Genomic DNA, 21,490 nt, shown 5'->3' on the forward strand with positions numbered 1-21,490 from the left:
CTGCTCCGGGCCGTTTGGTACGGTGCTCTTTATTTTCAGGACGACATGATGAAGTAAAACATCCAAACATGACTGAACTTTGCAGGAATGTACATGAAATTTTTAAAAGGCATGTGGGAAAAACTGTAATAGTCTGATGAGAGCATAGTCGAACTTTTGGCCATCATTATAAACGGCATGTTTGACACAAAGACAGATTTTATTGATCAAAATTGCAGCTTAAAAGTTAGCAGCTCCTATAGACTGCTACCTTTTTCTTTTAGTCGTGGTAAAGAATGGTACTGATGCTCGTTTTTAGTAGAAATATTTTTTAATATTAAAGTGAAAAATTCTGATTTTCTATAAACTTTAAATTTACCCTTCTTCCTCCTGAGGTTGCCTTCCCACTCGTCAAACCTCTTCCTGTTGGTCATCCAGCTGACATCGGCTTTGGAGTCGATAAACTTGATGTCTTTGTTGCTGGAGCACTCGTCTGACTCCTCTCTGTCCTCTTTCTCCACGTTGTACCCCTCGTAAAAGTCGTGCTCTTCCTCTTCCCTTGCTTTTAAATCCCCTCTTGAACGCCCCTCATCGTCTTCTACTTTAAAGAGATGTTCTTCACTGCTAGTCACTCTATTTTGGGATGTTTCACGCACATCTTTGCGTTTCTCCTCATGCTTCGGCTCCTCTGGTTTCACGCCTGCGACGTCAAACTCTTCATCATTCCTACTAAACTCAAACTTGGCGTTCTCTAAAGGGCTCAGCGGTTGGATCTTGCTGAAGTCTGGCTCCGTGTGTTCGATGTCGAAGCCTCCGAAGCTGCAGAGCGAGCGATAGTCGTCTTCGTCTCTCATCTCAGACAGATCTCCACGGCTGTCCTGGTCAAACTCGGCGATGGTGTGATCGTCTCTGTACTCCTCGAGTTGGTACGTGCCGTAACCTGAGGTCATTAGACTCGGAGCGGGACTGTCGGAGATACTTTTTCTCTTTTCTTCCACATCATCTTCTTCAAGATTGTCTCTGCCCGTGGCGTGTAGCTCTGGTTGGTCGTCTTGCAGAAAGTCATCTCTACCAGAGAGAGGTTTTAGATCTTCCTCTCCCATCCATCGCTCAATTTCCTCCTCTTCTTCATCACTTTCTACCTTGTTGTCCCCACTTGTGCTCTCCTGGTAGTTTATTCCAACTTTTTCTTCCTCTGGAGCCTTGCTGAGAGAATCCTCTGCATCACGGACATTTTTGGAGTCTTCCTCTCTGGTATCAACTTCCTCATCCTCTCGCTTCTCTTCACTTCCACCGTCAGAACTGTCCCTGCTCATACTTTCCTGCTCGTTTTGCTCACATTTCTCCTCCTCTGAAGATTTCTGCAGCGACTCCTCGATCTCATTGACATGCCCAGAGTCTTCCTTGCTAAGAAACAGCTCCTTCTCCTCCTCTTCCTCTTTGCTTTCCAAACTTTCCCCATTTGTTTTTCCCTTGATGTTTAGCTCATTTGTCTCTTCTTCCTCTGAATCTCCTTGGAGAGAATCCTCCTCTTCCCCTCCATCACTCCCATCCTCTAAACTTTCTCTGCCCGTGCTTTCCTGGTGTTTTAATTTGAGTTTCTCCTCCTTTAAATCCTCCATCTCGCTGGTAGGTTTTGGGTTTTCCTTTTTAAAATCCTCCTCTTTCTCCTCCAGACTTTCCCCACTTATTTCACCCTTGATTTTTGGCTCACTTTCCTCTCCTTCCTCTGAATCCTTTGTTATACCCACAGCTTCATCCTCACTGAACTCATCTTCCTCTTCTCCTTCATCACTCCAGTCTTCTGAACTTTGCCTGCTGGTGCTTTCCTGGTTTTTTGGATCAGCTTTCTCCTTTAAATCCTCCATCTCACTGAACTGTTTTGGGTCTTCCTCGCTAAAATGCTCCTCTTTCTCCTCCTGGCTTGTTTTGCCCTCGTTGTCCTCATCTTCCTCTGAAACTTCCTGGAAAGAACCCTCTGTATCTTTGTCGTCGTTCTCCCTAAACTCATCTTCGTCTTCCCCAACATCACTCCAATCTTCTGAACTTCCCCTGCTCATGCTTGCTTGTTTTTTGGGCTCAAGTTTCTCCTTTAAATCCTCTGTCTCACTGAACTGTTTTGGGTCTTCCTCGCTAAAATGCTCCTCTTCCTCCTCCTGGCTTGTTTTGCCCTTGTTGTCCTCGTCTTCCTCTGAATCTTCCTGGAAAGAATCCTCTGTATCTTTGTCGTCGTCCTCCCTAAACTCCTCTCCCCCTGAACTTCCCCTGCTCATGCTTGCCCATTTTTTGGGCTCAAGCTTCTCCTTTAAACCCTCCTCTTTCTCCTCCAGGCTTTCCTGGCTCGTTTTGCCCTCGGTGCTGAGCTCATTTTCCTCTTCCTCCTCTAAATCTTCCAGGGAAGAATTCTCTTCATCTTTGTTGTCATCCTCGCTGAACTCGTCTTCTTCTGCCTCTTCATCACTTCCACTTACCGAACCTTCCCCGCTCATGTCTCCTTCATCGCTCGATTCAAACTTTTCCTCGTCCGAAGCCTCTTGGAGTAAGTCATCTGTCTCACCGATACGTCCGGGGTCCTTTCCTCCTGTCTGACGATTCTTCTCTTCCTGATCCTGGTTGTTCAGCTCGGTCTTCTCCTCTTCTGAAGCCTCCTTCAGAGAGTTTTCTGTATCTGTGAGAGGTTTAACCTCTTTCCCTTTTAAAACCACGTCTTCATCCTCCTCCCGTTCTCCATCAGACCAAAATGAGGAGTAAAGAGAGTTTTTATCGTCTTCATCGCTCTGGGCATCGTATGTTTTGTTCATGGTGGTGACCCGTCTTCGTGCTGAGGTGTGTGTGGCGTGTGTGTTCAGTGTTTGAGGTCTGAGGAGGCAGAGGGCTTAAGGAAAGAGGATTAGGAGCTTCCACTTCCCCTTCTGCTAAATGTTTTAAAGTAAGAACAGCTCCATCTGCTGGCCACTAATGGGATTATAATTCACCTCCTGTGTTCATCTCCTTCATTTGATCACACATCTACGGCAGCTGGGAGCGTTCAGATGAATGCAGAACAAAACGCGTTACAACTGCATCTAAAAAACTCTGAATATCTAAAAAAGTTCATCCTTTGCTTTGAATTTAAACCAGAAAATTAAAGTTACGTATTTTCTAGATTCATCTCATACAAAAAGGAACATTTCATGACCTTTTTTGCTTTAACTTTGATGATTACAGCTCACAAAATTCTAAAATCCACCATCTTTAAATATTTGAATCTCACAAACATCAGCCAGAAAAGGATTTATAATCCAGAAATGTTGACCTTCTGGACAATTCTGCTCATTTATCTCTCAGTGCTTGGTCTGACCTCCTTTTTCATGAATTCTGCGGAGCAGATCAGTCTGTGGTCCTGCTGTGTTATGAAGCCCAGGTTGCTCTGATAGCAGCCTTCAGCTGGATGGGATTGCTGAGTCTCTCATCTTCTTCAGATCCTCTATGGCAGTGGTTCTCAACCTTGGGACCCCCTTGGGGGTCGCGAGACACTGAGAGGGGATCACCAGATGCCTTAAAAAACTAGGAAAATATGTTTTTAGATTACGCTGTTGTCACTTCACACAAATTTAACCAAATGTTGACCCTTTTTTATCACTTTTTAACACCAATTTTAGCACATTTTTGCCACTTAAAACCCATTTTTTGTCCATCTGAAACCCTTTCCATCACTTTTTCCTGCCTGTTTTTTTCACTTCTAAACCAATTCTTGCCACTTCCTGTCTATTGTTGCCTCTGTTGATCCATTATTGCATCTATCGCCAATTTTTCCATCCTTTTGCCCATTTTAACCACAGTTAATACATTTTTGCCCATTTATATCAATTTTTCCATCCCATTCCACCTAATTTCCACCATTACCTTTTCTCACTTTATAGCCATTTCACCCACTTTTTAATCACCTTAAACCACTTCTTGTGCCCATTTTAGCCACTTTTAAGACATTTATGTTCTTTAAAAATCCAATTCCATCACCTTTTCACCATTTTAGCCATTATAAACCAATTTCAGCAATTTCTCACCCATTTAAATTATGTTTTTAACAAAAGTTTTTTCATCTGAAGAATGCTAAACTAACATCTAAAGATATTTGTTTCTTTGATAAGAGTGGTTATTATTCATGTCAAATACAAAATGTGTTTTTCACAGCTTAACTTCACAATGGACCATGGTTTGACTGACCTCTATGGGCCCCCAGTTTGGCTGGGTCCTAGAAAGCTCCCCCTTTATCCCTCTTTATGGACGCCCCGTCTCCACATGACTATTCTTGACTGTTCCTGACTGTTCAACCACCTTCAGGTAAAGTGGGGGTCCCCGGTCTCTGGAACCTTTATCTTGGGGGTCGCAGGCTGAAAACGTTGAGGACCACCGCTCTATGGGGTTCAGGTCAGAATCAAACACAGTAACACCAGGGTCAGTAAACCAGTTTCTGGTAGTTCTGGTTTCACTGTAGGACGTTGGAAAGGAAATCAGGATCTCCATAAAGCTTCTCAGCAGATGGAAGCATGAAGGTCTCTAAAATCTCCTGGTAGACGGCTGACAGCATGGACTCTGGACTTGATAAAGACAAGTGGACCAGCAGCAGCAGATGACATGGACCCCGAACCATCTCTGACAGTGGAGACTGGAAACACTGGGCTTCAAGACCGGAATCATTCTGGACCTCTCTGATCCTCCTCCAGACTCTGGGACCTGGATTTACAAATGAAATGCTAAACTGACCCTGATGTAAGTCTCAGGTGAGATTAGCTCCACACTAAGACCACCACACTTATAGTCCAGTTCCTGGACCCGACTGCGTGGTAGGTCTTGATCCTCTGACTCCAGTTCCAGTCCAGTCCTTGTAAGGCTCCCCTAAGTTCTTAAATCTGCTTTGTTTGATGATCCTCTGAAGGCCGAGCTCATCCCTGTCGGCTGGTCTCCTTCTTCCACACTTTTCATTTCAGTCAGCTCTGATGAATCTGCTCTGATACAGCCTCAGAGAACAGCCTGACCTTTGACCTTCTGTGGCTCACCCTCCTCATGGAGGGTATAAATTAATGTCTTCTGGACCAGAGTCCAGTCAGCAGCCTTCCCCATGATTGTGGTTGTTTGTACTGAACCAGAGTGAGAGAAATAACGGACAAAAAACTGGACTTTCCCACAATATTCTAATATTCTGAGATAGTGGGTTTTTAAATAATTTTGTGAGTCGTAATCATCAAGATTAAAACAAAAAAAAAAAATCTTGAAATATTTCAGTTTGTATGAGATGACTCTAGAACATATGGAGGTTTATTTTTTAAATTAAAACAGTAAAGAATGAGCTTTTTCATGATTTTGACATTTTTGGGATGCATCTGTATGAGACATGACAAGTCAGACTCAGAGTGACGCTAGAGGAGAAAGAAATCAGTGATTTATGGCTTAGATATTCTTTATATTATTACAGAGATGAATTTACCTGAATCTTCACTGTAGATGGATTCATCACAAACCAAAGATTGTCCTTTATGCTTCCTGTAGGTGGAAAAAAGTAAAACAGCAAGACAGGTGTTACAATTCTGGGAAAGACAATCATTATTGAAGTACACAGCTCTGGTATGAGCACAGAAAACTCTTCCTATGACAGAAACATGGCTCCATGCTCAGGCAAACTTTGGTACGCATTCTGTGTGTGGCAGTGGGTGGCAGTGTGGATGTGCAGAAGAGACAACTATGACAACCATTAATTTACACTCCATGTGGACGATCAATTCCATGTTTTTTAATTCTAATCTACTAGTGGTGTAAAGGTAATCCGATATGGATTGGTTAACGGATTTTGACGTCAGCGGTCCGAGTGCATCAGTCCGCGGAGCCCTGGGTTGGTAAAAAGGTGGCACAAACCGGTCTTTGGACCGGTTTTAACATTAGAGATCGGTTCACTGAGGCTCTGCTTGTTCTCATAGCCCGTTCTGCCATGGCTCAGCGCCTGTAATCTTGCGCAACCCGCACTGACCTTTGACCTTTGAAACGAAGGTTCCATTCATCGTAGGTGCTCGCTAGGTAGCTGGATGTGTCTCACCGGTCATCGCCTAAACGTCTTTCAGTTCTGCGCCTCAGGAAAATCATGTGGACTTCATATGAAGGAAGAATAACTTTAGAAATGTCTGTTTGTCCGTGCTCTTTGGAGAAAAGCGATTCAGAACAAAGGCAGCTAATAAATCTCACCTGTTGAGACGGCGGAGCTAAAGTTTAGCTAAGATGCTAACGCTAAACACAGCACAAACAGACCCGAAGTACAGAAGGACGAACGTGCACCAGTAAAAACTCATTTTAATATTTATCTCCCGATATAATGTCAAAGTAAACCTGGGTGTGATGAAAACTTTCTTAACCTCCCAAGACCCTGCATCCACTTATGAGGACACTACATTTTGGCTTTCCTACATTAGAGCAATCATTTTTGGAATTAGAATTGATGTCAGAATTGTCTGAAATGTCCATTCAAGTTTAAGGTATTTGCTTGAAATGTTGGGATGATTTGCTGTTTGGATATTTTAGAGAATTTGCTTGGAAGTTATCAAAGTAGTTTTATGCAGATTTTGAGGATATGTTTGTATATCGTGAAAGGTTTCATTGCATTGAATTTATCTCAGTTTTTTAATGCATTTTCATTGGAATATGGGGAAATTATTACCAAATTTTGGGGGGAATTGGATTGGGAATTTGGAGTTTACGATTGTCCTTTGAAATTTTCAGGGTTTTTCTTAGAAAACTTTAGGGGGGTTGGGATGTTTCCATCATTTTCATGGAATTTTGGAGAACGTTTTTGAAAATTTATAGAATTTGCCAAGAAATTTAAGGTGGAATTTACTCAAATTTGGGGAATTTGCTTTAGATTTTTGGGAAGTTTTTTCTTGGAATTTTCAGGCTTTATGAGGATTTTTCACTGACAGATTTGAGGACTATCTAAAGAAATATTTTGGTACTTTTTATGAGATATTCAAAAAATATGTTTAGGAATTTTCAAAGACAATTTTCAATTATGGAATTTTTGGGGGTTTTGGAAAGGAAAATTTCCAAGAAATTCCTGTTCAACATCAAGACTTTTATTTTAACTAATCAGACCGTATTTATCCCAAAAAAAGGGAGAAAATAAAAATGCTCTCCAAACAAACGCTCAGGTCTCAGAAGGTTAAACATAATTCAGAATGTTAGCACAGGAGGCCTGGCATCTAGTCTGTTTTATAAATAAGATCAAATAAACTTATATTATTATTAAATTATCTTGTTTTCCTCTTTTCTGCTTATTTTTGTTAAGGCAAAAAGGTATCTTTATTCTATAATCAGTCGAATCGGACCAAACCGAATCGAACCGGACCCTATCGTTCTGTATTTTAATGAATTGTCAGTGAATCAAATCGTAGTCTGTGAATCGAGATTCGAATCGAATCGTCTTGAGAAGGAGAGATTCACACCCCTATAATCTACTTCATCTGAAGTGTTAACTAGTGCTTAAGCAGATGTTCCTCTGCAGACATGAGGGTTTCTTTTTCCCACCTCAGGACTTTTCTCTTGATGAAGCGTCTCTCCTGGGTGTCAGGACTGGACGTGTAGCTGTCAGTGAGCGGCGGTGGGAGGGTTTCATCGGGGTCGGGCTCCACCTGCAGCCTGCTGGGAGCACCTGGAGGAAGCTGGAGCTTCGGAGCCACCGAGTGCTGAGCATACGAGTCACCGAGTCCCTGGTGCTGCCTGTGGTTTCTGTTCTGACAGGCAGTGAGGACCTGTGGTAAATTAATACAGACATAACTCCATCACATGGACCGGACTAAGGCTGAACAATCTCAAACAATAATCTAATTGCAATTTTTTTAGTCAGGACCACTAATCAGAGATTTAATCATTTTATTGTAAAGTGGATGTATAGTTTTACTTGGCAGAGAAGGCTCTGCTCTAAAGACGCTACCTGGGTTAGCATGCTTTTACTTTCCAGGGAGTGCATGGCTAGAACCCCCCCCATATGCATTTATGACAATGTGTAATGAAAACAATGAAATTATTTCAAAAGCATTTAATCCATAGTAGCATGAATCTGAATATGGGGGGGGGGGGCAACAAGCTTTAAGCTATAAAGGAGGTGGCTGGAGAGGAGGAGGTGAGTCTGGTGATCAGCTGATCACAGCTGGGGTATGACTTTCATTAACTAACGCTAAGCTTCATCAGTTTTAGACAGAATTAACTTACTATTTTTGCTCATATTGCAAATTTGATGTCAACTGCTTTATTGAAGGGCATCATCATTCTTATGTCACTCAATTTGATTGAGAAAAACATACATAAAACACAACTTCCTAAAACTCAACAGTGACCAAACTGAGGTCCTCCTCATTGGTTCTAAATCCACCGTTGCAAAAGCTAACAGTTTCACCTTCAACATCGACAACTCCTCTGTCTCTCCCTCCCCTCAAGTCAAGAATCTGGGTGTCGTCCTTGACGGCACTCTGTCTTTCCAAACACACATCACATCAACACGCATCGCCTATAAAACACCTTACATCACCTTCAAAGCCCTCCATACCTGACTGAACTCCTCCACATAAACACACCCAGCCGGACTCTCAGATCATCATCCTCCATCAGCCTCACTATCCCTATGGCACGCATGACCACCATGGGGTCCAGAGCCTCCAGCTGCTCTGCCCCCCGTCTCTGGAACTCCCTCCCACTGGACATCGAGACACATTGACTACTGATAAATCAGACCTTAAAACCCACCTGTTCAATCACGCATTGTCACCCCGTCACTCTGCAGATCTCCCCTCTTTTTAAAACTGTTACATCTTTTTCACTTATTTTTTTTTCTTCAGTGTTTGTTTTTATATGTTTTGTACAGTGTCATTGGGTGTTTGAAAGGCGCCTATAAATAAAATGTATCATTATTATTATTATTAAAAAGAGATTTAAAAGAAAAACAAACAAACATTTTATACAATTTACCACTTTGATGTTTGCATAACGTGCATAAGATCTCTGCCGCTGCAAAAAAAAAGATTTACTTATCTGGTATTTTGACAAATTTGTAAATTTTGTAAATTGCAGCAGGCCATATTGCGATATAATCTAATTTGTGATTACTTTCCAGCCCTAGACCAGACACTGGCAGAATCTCTCTATATAACAGGGCTGTAGAAGTGACTTTATGTTCTACTGTCTGCTTTATTTAGTCACATGTTTCAATGGTAGTGGATTTATTAGTTTGTTTTTTTCTCTGATTCCAAATCTTCAAATGTGATTTTTTTCTAGTTTTGTCATCTGTTAAAGGTAAACTGAACTTTTCTGGGCTGTTAATGGAAAAAGTCCTTTGAGGATGTGATCCAGGCTTTAGAACTCACTGTCTGACACTGTCTAAATCATTTTAAGACATTTTTGAACCTCTGACCTGGGAATATATGGCGTTAGATTTCTGCTAACAAGCCAACATGTCTGAACTCATTTAGTCTACACTGATGAGTAAAGAGAAATGACACAGTTATCAATATAATACTGGAGCTGTCAGAAATGGAAACCATGACAAAAAAGCATACTGAACGACGGATTGACTGTGTTGTTGCATTTCTAGTGTATTTAGCCAAATAACACCAGAAATAACAAAAAAAATATTCTTCATTATAAAAAACTCACCTCTCTATTATGGTCGACTTGTCCTGCATTTAAGTAAAAACCTTTATTACAGTCTTCAAAGAAGTTCTGGTTAACTGTAAAAAAGAGGACAGAATACGTCAGATATCTGAAAACCTTTAAAATCACATCTGCATGGTATTTTTGTGTCAATAAAAACATTAAAAATGCTTTTAGCCCACAGAGAAACAGACTTCCTGACCCTTTTCCTTGATGTAGGCTGGAGGTCCAGATGTTTCCGTCCGTGTTTTTGTGGAGTTTATCTGAGGCGGTGAGGTCAGACTTTTCAGTCCTCCATGTTGAATCAGTTCATCAAGATCTGAACAAAGACAGAGATGTTATTCCTTTAACCCTTAGGAATACCGAGGCACATTCTTTGTATTCTGTTTTGGATTTCTTGAACCAATTTGTGTTCCATTGATGCGATTGGCATGAACCTGCACAAAGATATGCAAGTTTGCTCATTTTCAATTTTTCAAGCCAAATCATTACATTTACCTGTTTGGTAGTGTGCACAGGGGACAAAACTTGCCCGTTTAAACCCATTACAACTGCTTATTTTGATTGTAAATTTGCAGTACCATGTATCACTGTTACCACCATTATCTGTGATGTACTGTATTTAGAATGGGGAACTTAGACCTGCACTTTTTACTACTGACTGCTAGATGGCACCATTACCCTTTTTGGGCCAAGCGTGTATCTGTAGGGCACTTAAAAGACACACTTACAGATGGGTTTTTTATAGGGCTGTCAAAATTAACGCATCAATGCGGATTAATCCATTATCATGATTAATCTGATTAAAAATTTTAACGCAATTAACCCATCTACATCCCAGATTGACTCAAAATCCCTGAAACGTCTCTGGCAATGCGTTTCGGGAAGTTTGTCCAAGTAAGGTTACTGTCAAGCATGCCGCTGCGCATGCGCAAATGGGCCGTTAATCCAGTAGTAACCATAGACATTATATACGGAAGACGCTAAACAGCACGTTGACCCTCTCGATGGGAAATTTGAGTACAAAAAAACCCAAGACGGAACAGTCAACCAACATCAAGTATTATGCACATTCTGCAGGAAGGAGTTTTCTTTTCACTGAAGCCCTTCCAGCTTAAAATACCACATTAACGCCAAGCATACGTTCGTCTGGGATTCTGCTAGCACTTTACGCGTCGCCAAGCTTGCGACAAACCACCCTCACAGAACGCCAGATTTTTAAAGGGAGGCAATGAATAAAAGTGAATATTTTCTATCAAATTGATCTGTATTGTTTTGAAATCTGACATTACCAGCTGCTGACTGAGTGCCAAACATGTTTGGCCCGGCTACATTTCTTGATTTAAAAATTTGGCCCAGTTGAATTTGTAATTGAATAGCCCTGGCATATATATTCCCTTCTTTCTTGAGTCTGTTTGTTTATGCAAAATGAAACGCAATTAATATAGATTAAAAATTAATTATATATAATTGTGATTAATCTAAATTAATCCACAGCAACCCTGTGATTAATCTGATTAAAAATTTTAATTGTTTGACAGCACTAGTTTTTATAACAATGTGAAATAAAGGCATAAAGAAATTAAATCAAAAATGTTTGTGGTTGTTGATATGAATATAAACTTGGGTTCTGCATGTTAGATTTGAGAAACTGCACCCCTGAAACGTCACTCTAACGTGTTTTGTAGGGGACATGCTGCAGGTCTATGTTACTGGAGCTGCCAAACCGCATCATTACCCACTGATCAGAAAACTTCCAAATAGGAAGTCAACTCGATGTTGGTAGTAATTGATGACTTACGACTATCTTTGAAATTTAAAAAAAAAAATCCACTTAGCATTTTTAGTATGGCGAATGTCATTGTGCCGATTTGAAAATTGAACAAACTGGCATTTAAAGGGTTAAAAACACAAAATATCGTGACACTGACCAAATATTTGCTATGTCATGATCAGAGCTGGTAGTGATAACAGAAAAAAAAAAGTTTTTAAAGTAATATAAACATGAATTTTAGCATTTAAAGTAGGTGCAGAAAATGTCCTCTAGGGCACTGATCATAAACTGACAGCCCGGGGGCCATATCAGGCCCCCCAACGCTTCCAGTCTGGCCCCTGAAAGATCGTTAAATTCAGAAAAGGAGGAAAAAAAGATGCTGTGATTTTAAGACTTTAAATGTCTGCAGTTGTTAAATCCATCCCACAAACAATGATTATTGAAATAGCTTTAGAATGACTGAACATTTGATCTGTTTTACAGAAATTTACAACCATATTAGTAAATATTTAAAAATATGGTTAAGGTTGGCGGGAGTGCTGCAAAAATGACCAGATATAGTGGTGAAAAGAGGTTCAAATGTGGCAAAAATTGAATAAAGAGGGATAAAGGGGCAAAAAATTGGTTACAGATTACAAAAATAGTTAAAAAATGTAATAACAAGAGGTTAAAAAGTGGCAAAAATGGATAAAAGAGTGGCACAAAGGGGATAAAATGTGTTTGAAAAGTGGTTTAAATGGGTTTAAGAATAGTAAAAATTGGGTTAAGGAAGCAAAAAAAGGGCAAAAAGTATCAAAAATTGGTTAAAAGTGGCAAAAATAAGAAAAAATAGCCCGGCAAATTAGTGAAAAGATGTTCAAGAGTGGCACACAAGGGAAATAACTGGTAGGAAAGTTGCAACAGGGGGTTAAAGAGTGGCAAAAATTGGTTAGAAGTTGCAACTATTGAAAAAATGTAAAGAAAAGAGGTTAAAAAGTGGCAAAAATAGAAGAAAAGTAGCAAAAATGGGTAAAAGTGGCACAAAGGGGATAAAGCATGCAGGAAATGTGGTTTATAGGATGCCTAACACTGGGTTAAAGAGACAAAAAGGGGTTAAAATGAATTAATACTGGTGTTAAATCACAAATGTGGAGGGTCCTTTCTCTGGGATTTTCAGGGGCCCAGCCAGTTCTGTTGTCAGGTCTGTCTCCTTGTGGTCTGCTGCATGATAGATAATATGGATAGATCTCATTGGTAATGACTAAAAATGTCCTGAGTTTTAAAAGAAAATACAAATACTACTATAATAATATGTCAAACAGACCAAATATTTAATTTCTGTGTTTTGAAAGTCCAGCCCACAGAGTTGAGACTAAATCTGGCCCTTGTGCAGATGTTCTTGATGACCCCTGCCCTAGGGATAAATGTGTGTAGTTGTTTAAAGGGACGCCTAAGGGTTAAGAGGAGTCAAAACGTTGAGATCAGCCGTGTTTTTCAGAGATAAACATGTCTTTATTTTTTCTGTATTACAGAGATTTTGAGATGACCTGTAACTTAACATTTTTGGTTCCAAACAGGCTTTAAATGATGTAGGGGGAAATAAACATGGTGATAATCGGTGGGGTGTATTAATGATGGTCAAACCTTTTTTGAATTCCTGCAGCCGATGTTTTGGTATGTTTTTGTATCCCAGGAGCGCCAGCTGCTCCTGAATTTCCTCTTCTGTGAAATCCAGATCGTCCATGCTACATCCAGCTTCAGGACCAGGAGAGAGGAGTAAACCTTTAAAACAAACAGAAACATCCACTTTTATCTACAGTTAGAATTTAACATCAGAGCTGGTTGAGAGTTTAGCGTCTGCCTAGATTATCAGTGTTTAGATTACAGCTGTCCCAAACCGTTTCCTAAGCAGTCTGCTTTAATAGTAGGTCTTTAAATGAACGTTTATCATGTCTTCAGGCACAGCTGCAGAGACGAACACGGAAGTGAGCTAGGCTAAAAGTTAGCCGTCAAAACCCCGGTAAATCAGCGGGATATTAACAGGTTTGACTCTTTCATCAGGTGAGAAACTAACCTGAGACGGGGCTGCTTCGCCGCTGCATGACGTCCATCACGGTAACATTTCCGGTTACGTTTGATAACAGCAGTCCCGTTTTATTGTTTACAGGTTCACTAACCACAGCAACCAGGACAACAGCCGTTAACGAGCTTTGAAAACGACGCCCAGCTTGTAAACTTCCGGTCTTTTCTTCTTCTTTGGTAGACGAGTCGACTCATTCAAGGCGTTTTGCTGCCCTCCGCAGACCATTAACGGAAGTCAGGGATGCTTCAAACCGAAGAGTACGTACATTAGTTTTTGTGGCACTACTGAGAAGGACGGAGGCGTACAAGGGTCTCTCTCAAAAAACAAACAAAAAAAAAAACAAAAAACAAAAAACAAAACAAACAAACAAACAAACAAACAAAAACAAAAAAACAACAAAGAAATTGAAATAACAATCTCATTTTTTCTGGGAACATTTGTGACATTTTAAAGTCAGTAACACCTGGGAAACATTTTTTCTTTCTTTTTTGGTTGTTTTAAATCTTTTTGAGTTACATTTATTATTTGAGATTTCACCGCTTGTTTAAATTCTTAATTATTAATTTTTGCCGTGTAATTTTACAATGATTCAACCAAACATCACAAAATGACAATGAACATTTGTAGTTTTTCTCTAGGAGTTGTTGAAGTTTTTGAACCTAAAAATGTTGAGTTTTATTAAAAACAAATGTATGACATTAAGAACTTGAAAGTTGTAATTTTTTATCGTAAATGTACAACTTTTTGACCTTCAAAATTAGGATTTATTGCTCATGAATTTGTCACTTTTCAAACTTAAAATTTTGACTTTTTCATATAAATTTATGACTTTTAAAACTTGACAATGTTTTTATTTATTTTTATTTTTTTTCAAAAATGGATAACCCTTTGACGGGGAAATTAAATTTTTAAACTTGAAAACCTGAATTTTGTCCATCTTAATTTACAGCATCTTAAACCTGGAAATTATTTTTCCCTCACACACGTTAACATACACTATATTGCCAAAAGTATTCACTCACCCATCCAAATAGGTGAAATCAGGTGTTCCAGTCACTTCCATGTCCACAGGTGTATAAAATCATCACCTAGGCATGCAGACTGTTTCTACAAACATGTGTGAAAGAATGGCTCGCTCTCAGGAGCTCAGTGAATTCCAGCGTGGTACTGTGATAGGATGCCACCTGGGCAACAAGTCCAGTGGTGAAATTTCCTGGCTCCTAAATATTCCACAGTCAACTGTCAGTGGTATTAGAACAAAGTGGAAGCCATTGGGAACCACAGCAACTCAGCCACCAAGTGGTAGGCCACGTAAAATGATGGAGCGGGGTCAGAGGATGCTGAGGTCATAGTGCGCAGAGGTCACCAACTTTCTACAGAGTCAATGGCTACAGACCTCCAAACTTCATGTGGCCTTCAGATTAGCTCAAGAACAGTGGTAGAGAGCTTCATGAATGGGTTTCCATGGTAACAGCTGCATCCAAGCCATACATCACCAAGTGCAACGCAAAGCGGAGTGCATGACACTCCTTCATTGAAACAGTGAGGGTTTCTTCCATGCATTTAAAATTTTTAAAACCTAAAAACTAGGATTTTTTTTTCTCATAAGTTGAAGTCTTTTTTTTCAACTTGACTATGATTTTCTTTCTTTTTTTTGAGCAGTGAAAATCTGAGTGACATCAAATATTTTAGATGCTGAGAACAAAAAGGAATTTAATGACAGTGTGGAGCCGCTGGCCGAGGCTCAGGGGTTCAGAAACTTGTTTAAAGGAAGAGGAAGACATTCATAATTTTCATTTGATAGACGGCTTTAAAAAATGTTCATAAATATTTCTCTGACTTTGAAAACGGATGGAAATATGATTATAAAAGCACTCAAAATATATATGATTTAAATGAATTACATTAGTTTTGTCAAAACTTTTTAAAAGTTAGGGTGTGTAGAAAACAAACTGCAAAGAGCTGAAAAAATCAAAAGAATTCCTTTAAGAGGACAAAAACTTGACAAAGTTCATCTCTATCTGAATTCAGCATATTTTCACACTTTTAATCCTTTTGAAGATTTTGTTCAAGTTCAGCTGTTTTTGTAAAAACTTCAGTTAAAAGAGAGATTAAAGCTGATATCGATTTATTCCTGCTAGTCTTCTCTGTCTGACAGGAATCTTTATGTAACCTGTTCCCTTTAATCCCACTGAAAATAAACAGGTGTTGAGTTATTTAGACTCTGACCACACGCCTCCATCACTGCTGAGTCAGCATTACTGACAATATCAGGGTCAGACTGAGAGTGGGGACAGGTCTGAGCTCAAACCCTCTCATTATTTTTAATATTTTTATTAATATGCTGTGATTGTTGTTGCTGTAACTACAGTCTTCAAAAATATTTGTACTGTCTCAAAGTCTCATACAACAAATCCAAAAAAGTTGGGATGCTGTGTAAAATGCTATCAAATTCAAAGTGAGCTCATATTTTTAATGCAATGGTAAAATTCCTCAGTTCCAACATCTGATGTTCTGTTTCTGTTCTATTGTGAATCAAACATGGATTTATGATATTTGACAATTATTGACTTCTGTTTTTGTTCACTTTTTAACAACGTGTCCCAACTCTAAGGGATTGTGCCCAGAAATGGTAAAAAGCAAAAGAAAAAACATAGCCATAAACATATTTTCCCCTAAATATCCACAAAATCAGAAGGATAAGTCCCTGCACTAACAAAGCTGGAGTGTTTACTTTGAGGACTCCCAGATCCAACATCAGCTCAGAGCAAACAGGAGAATCATTAATCAGATATTTGAGGTCAGGATCAGCACGGACTGCCTTAAAAACACCAAGAACAAGAAGAGTTTCAGTGCTTCACAGCAGGTCTCAGACATAAACCTGAACCAGCAGAGTCCTGCAGAGATGTTTGGGTGCCCTGAGCCTAACCTTCGGGCACATCCTCTGGGCTCGATGGCTCGAGACATCTGTCCCTTCCCAGACTACACCCCCAGTCCTCTTTTCACCAACATGATGTCCGTGAACTCCTCTGTTAACCTGAGGAACCACTACACGGCCTTGCAGTCCTCCCTGAGCCCTGAACAGCTGGAGGACTTCACCCGGAGCCTGAGGAGGACGTTTGGTTCAGAGGGCAGGGTGTCCTACGGCGGGATGGGGGTGGTGGCTCTGTCCCTGGCTGTGCTCTTCGACACGCTGGCTAAACAGGCCAAAGGAGAGCGGGTGCCAGATTCAGGACCAGTTCCAGGATTGTTCTACAAAAATCCGAGGGGGTACTACCCACCACACGTCTACACGGTCAGCGAGTTCCTGAGACTGGTTCCTTACATCGTCAACAACCCTGACAGGCTGAAAGAGGAGACGGAGAGGTCGGTACTGTAAAATCTAGACATGGAGAATTATTTTCAAACACTCATTCATTAAAATAATGCCACGCAAATGTAATCTCAGTCTGAACAGTATTGTTCCATAGCTGGTTGTAATGGTTACTACTAACAGCAGGAGTGTGGGCTCACTGTTGGACTCATCACTGTTGCAACACTTGAGAGTCCATTCTGACCACTTTGAATGGTTCCTCCCTGATTTTATCTTCTGATTTCACCCACAGGTTCCTGAAGCAGCTGAAGAATGAAGACCAAGCACTGGTGGAAATGATAAACAACCAGAGCCTTCCAGTTTATGATATGACAACAGTCAATGTGTTTTTGAGTTCTGTGATTGGATCTGGAACTCAGGATCTCTACAAGCTTCTCAACGGCTCTGACAGTGAGGTCCTGTTCAGGTCAACTGAGTTACCATTTAATGGAGGGCCTACCTTCAGTTTCAACTGCGACACAAAGAAAGCTGTCCCACATCTTTTGGCTAAAGCGAAAAAATCAAACATCCCCGTTCCAGGGTCAGGAGGGTCCGAACTGCTGCATGTCGCTGGTGAAGATCTGATTTATAATTTGCATTTACTTCAGTCTTGTACTCTGGGTACTCACAGGTCAGGGCCGATGCAGAGAGAGGATTTCAATCTGAAGGCTGGTGCTCTGGGGAAGTGGGGAGAGTAGTTTAAGAGACAAATGATAGGAAATGGCATTAGCTAAAACATGCACAGCATCATGCATCAGCACAGTTTGGTGTTCTCTGATGAATCTTTTAGAATAGTAATCTGCTGGTCTGTCTCTGCGTTGGTAAACGTTTTGTGTTTTGAGTTTGTGTAACTGAGCTGAGTTTGATCCCTCAGTTAGAGCTTTAGTAACAGCGTTAAAATCAGGTTCGACTTCAAATCTGGCTTTCATTTGTCATCATTTCTCATTCCTCTCAGTCATTTTAATCCATTCAGCTCCCTAACAAGATGATTAAAGTAATAGTGGATCACAGGCTGTGTTCATGAATTTAACATTAAGAGCATCTGAATCTGTCCAAACAGTTGTTAATGAACGGTATAAACAGGGTCAGTGTAACTCTGTGATACCACCTCTGCTTGTTTCATTAAAGACAACAGTTTAAACACATTCAGTCTACGTGTCATCACTTTTGGGGGTTGGCATTAATACAGGAAGTGTCTTGTCTTGGTGACGGACACAAATCAAGCATCTAGCAGGAGTCAAGTACTGCTGTAAAACTGAGATCAGCTGATCTCAGGCAAGTGTCATCAGCTGACAGCGAGCTGATTTACTCTAATCACGCTATTGTCTGATCACACTCATGCTGCCATATTTAAACTAGCCTGGCTACGCTTTGCTGCGCTCTCTGCAGCCCTCCTCCACCCCAGCTCCTCCTTTATCCTGCTTCTGTCTTAACCAGAGTCACACTGATACCTGCTCTGCTCTGGGCTTTTGCTGCTTCTCTCCCTGCCTCAGACTTTCCTTGTACAGGCACAGGACATGCAGGGGGATCCCAGAGCAGCCTAACATAAAGAACAGCAAAAAGTGGAAATAAACTGCCAATAAAGAAAATATTCATAGTTGTAAATTCTGTAAAAAAAAGTATTGACCCCCCTTAGACATTTGACCCTTTCACTGATTTGATAAATCAATATAACTAAATATAATTTGGCTTTTTGACAAAAAACAACAACAACAACAACACAAAAACAAAGTGATGTCAATTAATAAAAATCTGTAATGTAAAATAAGTGACTGCATAAATATTCACCCCCGTTTAAAGTGACTGAGCTAATCCAACAGAAGTCCAGTCACTGGTTCATCACTATTCCTGGTACCATTACACCATGAAGACAAAAGAACACTCAGAGAAAAAGGTTAGTGAAAAGTCTGCATCAGAAACATCTCCAAGTCTCTGAACATCCCCCAGAGTTCAGTTAAATCATCATGAAGAAATGAAGGAATATGTCACATGTGTAAATCTGCCTAGATCAGACCGTCCTCACTAACTGAGTGGGCGTGCAAGAAGGAGACTAGTGAGAGAGGACACCAAGACACCTATGACTACTCTGAAGGAGTTCCAAGCTTCAGCAGCTGAGATGGAGAGACTCTGCAGACAACAACTGTTTGCCACTCTCCCATAAAGCTCTGACTGGGGAAGAACCTGGCCAAGAGAAAGACACTGTTGAAGAAAACTCAGATTCAATCTGGACTAGAGTTCACCAGAAGGACTGTGGGAGACTCCATGGTCAAGAGGAAGAAAGTTCTTTGGTCTGATGAGACCAGAATGGAGCTTTGAGACCATCAGACAAGACGCCAAACACTGACATCACCACAAACACACCATCCCCACTGTGGAGCATGGTGGTGGCAGCATCATGCTGTGGGGATGCTTCTCAGCAGCAGCATCATGCTTTGGGGATGCTTCTCAGCAGCCAGCCCAGGAAGGCTTGTAAAGGTAGAGGCGGAAATGAATGCAGCAAAGTAGAGGAAAATCCTGGAGGACAATCTTATCTCATTCAGAGAAAGCTACACAGAAATGGTCTAAAGACAACAAGGAGAATGTTCTGGAGCGGCCGAGTCAAAGCCCAGACCTCAATCCAACAGAGGATTAGTGTCTGGACTTGAAAAGGGCTGTTCACTCCTGATCCCTGATCATCCTGACAGAGCTTGAGCAGTTTATCAAAGAAGAATGGAGCAAAATTCCAGAGTCCAGATGTTTGATCCTGACTGAGACCTATCCACACAGACTCAGAGCTGAGACTGCAGACAGAGGAGACTCTACTAAAGACTGACTAGAGGGAGGAATATTTAAGCAGTCACTTATTTTACATTACAGATTTTTATTTATATGACATTACTCTGTAGAAATCTGTTCAGAGGTTTTTATGTGTTTTTTATTATATTGATGATTGATTGATGAGGCACTGCACAGCAACGCAACAGCAGCTTCCTGTGAAAGTTCCCACAGACAGTCCTGTTAGAACAATGATGATGAAGAATTTCTCTGGTTTTAAAATCTGATGGAAATATCTGAGAATGCAAGAACTCAAAATATTTTTAACATAGGAGGAGTCATTTTTGAATGCATAAACTCTCCATATTTACAGCTAAGGAAAGTTCACCTTTGGCTTTGTAGGAACGCCTTCCTCCTCCTCCTCCTCAGCCTCTCATGAATAATCAGGACTATCTAACTTCCCTCCCTCCCAGCAGCCGGAGCGGTTTCAGTCAGGGGGGAGGCTGACAGGTGGACCGTTGGTGAGCCCCGTCTAATCTGGGAAAAAGGGACTTTACTGCGTCTTCCTCGGCCGTGGGAGGACCATGGCTCTCTCCGGGATCCGAGAATCTCTGCTGGTGGTTTTACTGCAAATCTTCCTGATTTGCTCGGCTCAGGTGAGACATAGAGGCTCCTTTTTTCCTCTTCCTGATCACCTAGAAGAAATGAAACACATAGATATCCCTGTAATGCTCCTATAGATGCTTATAACGAGGCATTTATGAAGGGTTCGTCGTTTCTGTCTCTTATTTATCTTAATAATGTCATTAACAGAGGGTTGTTGGGTCTCATGGTGTTAAAGGTCAAACCTTGCAGCCTTTTTGTTTTTCTTTGTAATTAATAGACTTCTAACACACAATACTAGACTTTTAAAGACTATTCTTCATATTTCAACGCAACCACCATGCAGTCCTATAGGAAATGAATGACTTTGGCTATACTGAGATATCTTTATTGTAAAGCACTGCTGCACATGCTCTAAAAGATCTTTATACTTATAAATTAGCCACTAAAATGTAAAACATCTAGTTTTAAATGATGCACACTCCTTGATTTAATGCTTTTGTGTTGTTTTTAATGGGTAATCCATTCATAAAATCACCTTGATTGTTCATTTTTGATTTAGGATGTCACTTATTGATATTTTTGCTCCAAAAGGCAGGGTGTTTTAATTTTTAATGATGTTTTTGCACCCAAACCGTGCTCCATTCATGCCCATGTGCACACCTGGCATTAATAAGCAGCAGTAATCTGAACACATGCACTTACTTAGGCGGTATAATGGGACTAAAATGGGAGTCCAGGTTTGGTTTCACGACCTTTCCCCTCACATTCACCTGAACAAAGAGACTCTGTGTGAGCTGCCGTCTCAGCAGCAGCAGCAGCGTGGATGATATTTAGAGATGAATTTCAGTGAGAAAAAATGATTTTTTGGGGGTCTGTGTTTGCTTTGCAGAGGGGCCCGGTCGGTCCCAGAGGTCCCCCGGGGCCGGCAGGAGCAGCAGGCGTGCCTGGAGTGGACGGCATCGATGTGAGTTGTCTTAACACCTCAGCCTTCTGAACAGGGCCGGGCGATACGGACCAAAACTAAGATTACTGACGTTTTTTAGCTGAACCTACATTCATCTGGATTTTTAATTTAAGAATATAAACAGGACAGAAATGTTCTCAGTCATCTTCAACAATATCGTCTTACTTTATCCCTCATTTTATGTGAAATCTCAATTATTGCCCAGCCCTACTTCACATGTGGTTCAAACCTCGGCTCACGCAGCTTTAATCAGCTCAGTGAACAAAATAAGCTCTTACTGTTGGATTTAAGAGGGAGAAAATAAAGTTACTGATCATTTAAAGGTCAATCACA

At 40.7% G+C, this 21,490-nt stretch overlaps 2 protein-coding genes across 2 annotated transcripts in view; one reads left to right on the forward strand and one right to left on the reverse strand.

The window, feature by feature from the left end:
* hyls1 (HYLS1 centriolar and ciliogenesis associated) overlaps window positions 1-13,640 on the reverse strand; it is an 18,840-nt gene extending 5,200 nt beyond the window's left edge. Inside the window, exons 1-6 of the mRNA XM_041784224.1 lie at window positions 13,473-13,640; window positions 13,043-13,180; window positions 9,848-9,964; window positions 9,649-9,722; window positions 7,528-7,751; window positions 5,447-5,502 (exon numbers count right to left, since the gene is read on the reverse strand). Coding sequence (XP_041640158.1) covers window positions 5,447-5,502; window positions 7,528-7,751; window positions 9,649-9,722; window positions 9,848-9,964; window positions 13,043-13,180; window positions 13,473-13,509 — 646 coding nt within the window. The 5' untranslated portion in view covers window positions 13,510-13,640. The remainder of the gene's footprint in view (window positions 1-5,446; window positions 5,503-7,527; window positions 7,752-9,648; window positions 9,723-9,847; window positions 9,965-13,042; window positions 13,181-13,472) is intronic.
* A 2,631-nt stretch (window positions 13,641-16,271) lies between these two features.
* LOC121508818 lies at window positions 16,272-17,978 on the forward strand. The gene is made up of 2 exons (XM_041785909.1): window positions 16,272-16,847; window positions 17,087-17,978. Exons 1-2 carry the CDS (start codon window positions 16,387-16,389, stop codon window positions 17,529-17,531), a joined length of 906 nt encoding a protein of 301 aa, XP_041641843.1. The 5' UTR covers window positions 16,272-16,386; the 3' UTR covers window positions 17,532-17,978.
* The last annotated feature ends 3,512 nt before the right edge of the window (window positions 17,979-21,490 follow it).

Source organism: Cheilinus undulatus, linkage group 4 (assembly GCF_018320785.1).
Source record: "Cheilinus undulatus linkage group 4, ASM1832078v1, whole genome shotgun sequence".
NCBI lineage: Eukaryota > Metazoa > Chordata > Actinopteri > Labriformes > Labridae > Cheilinus > Cheilinus undulatus.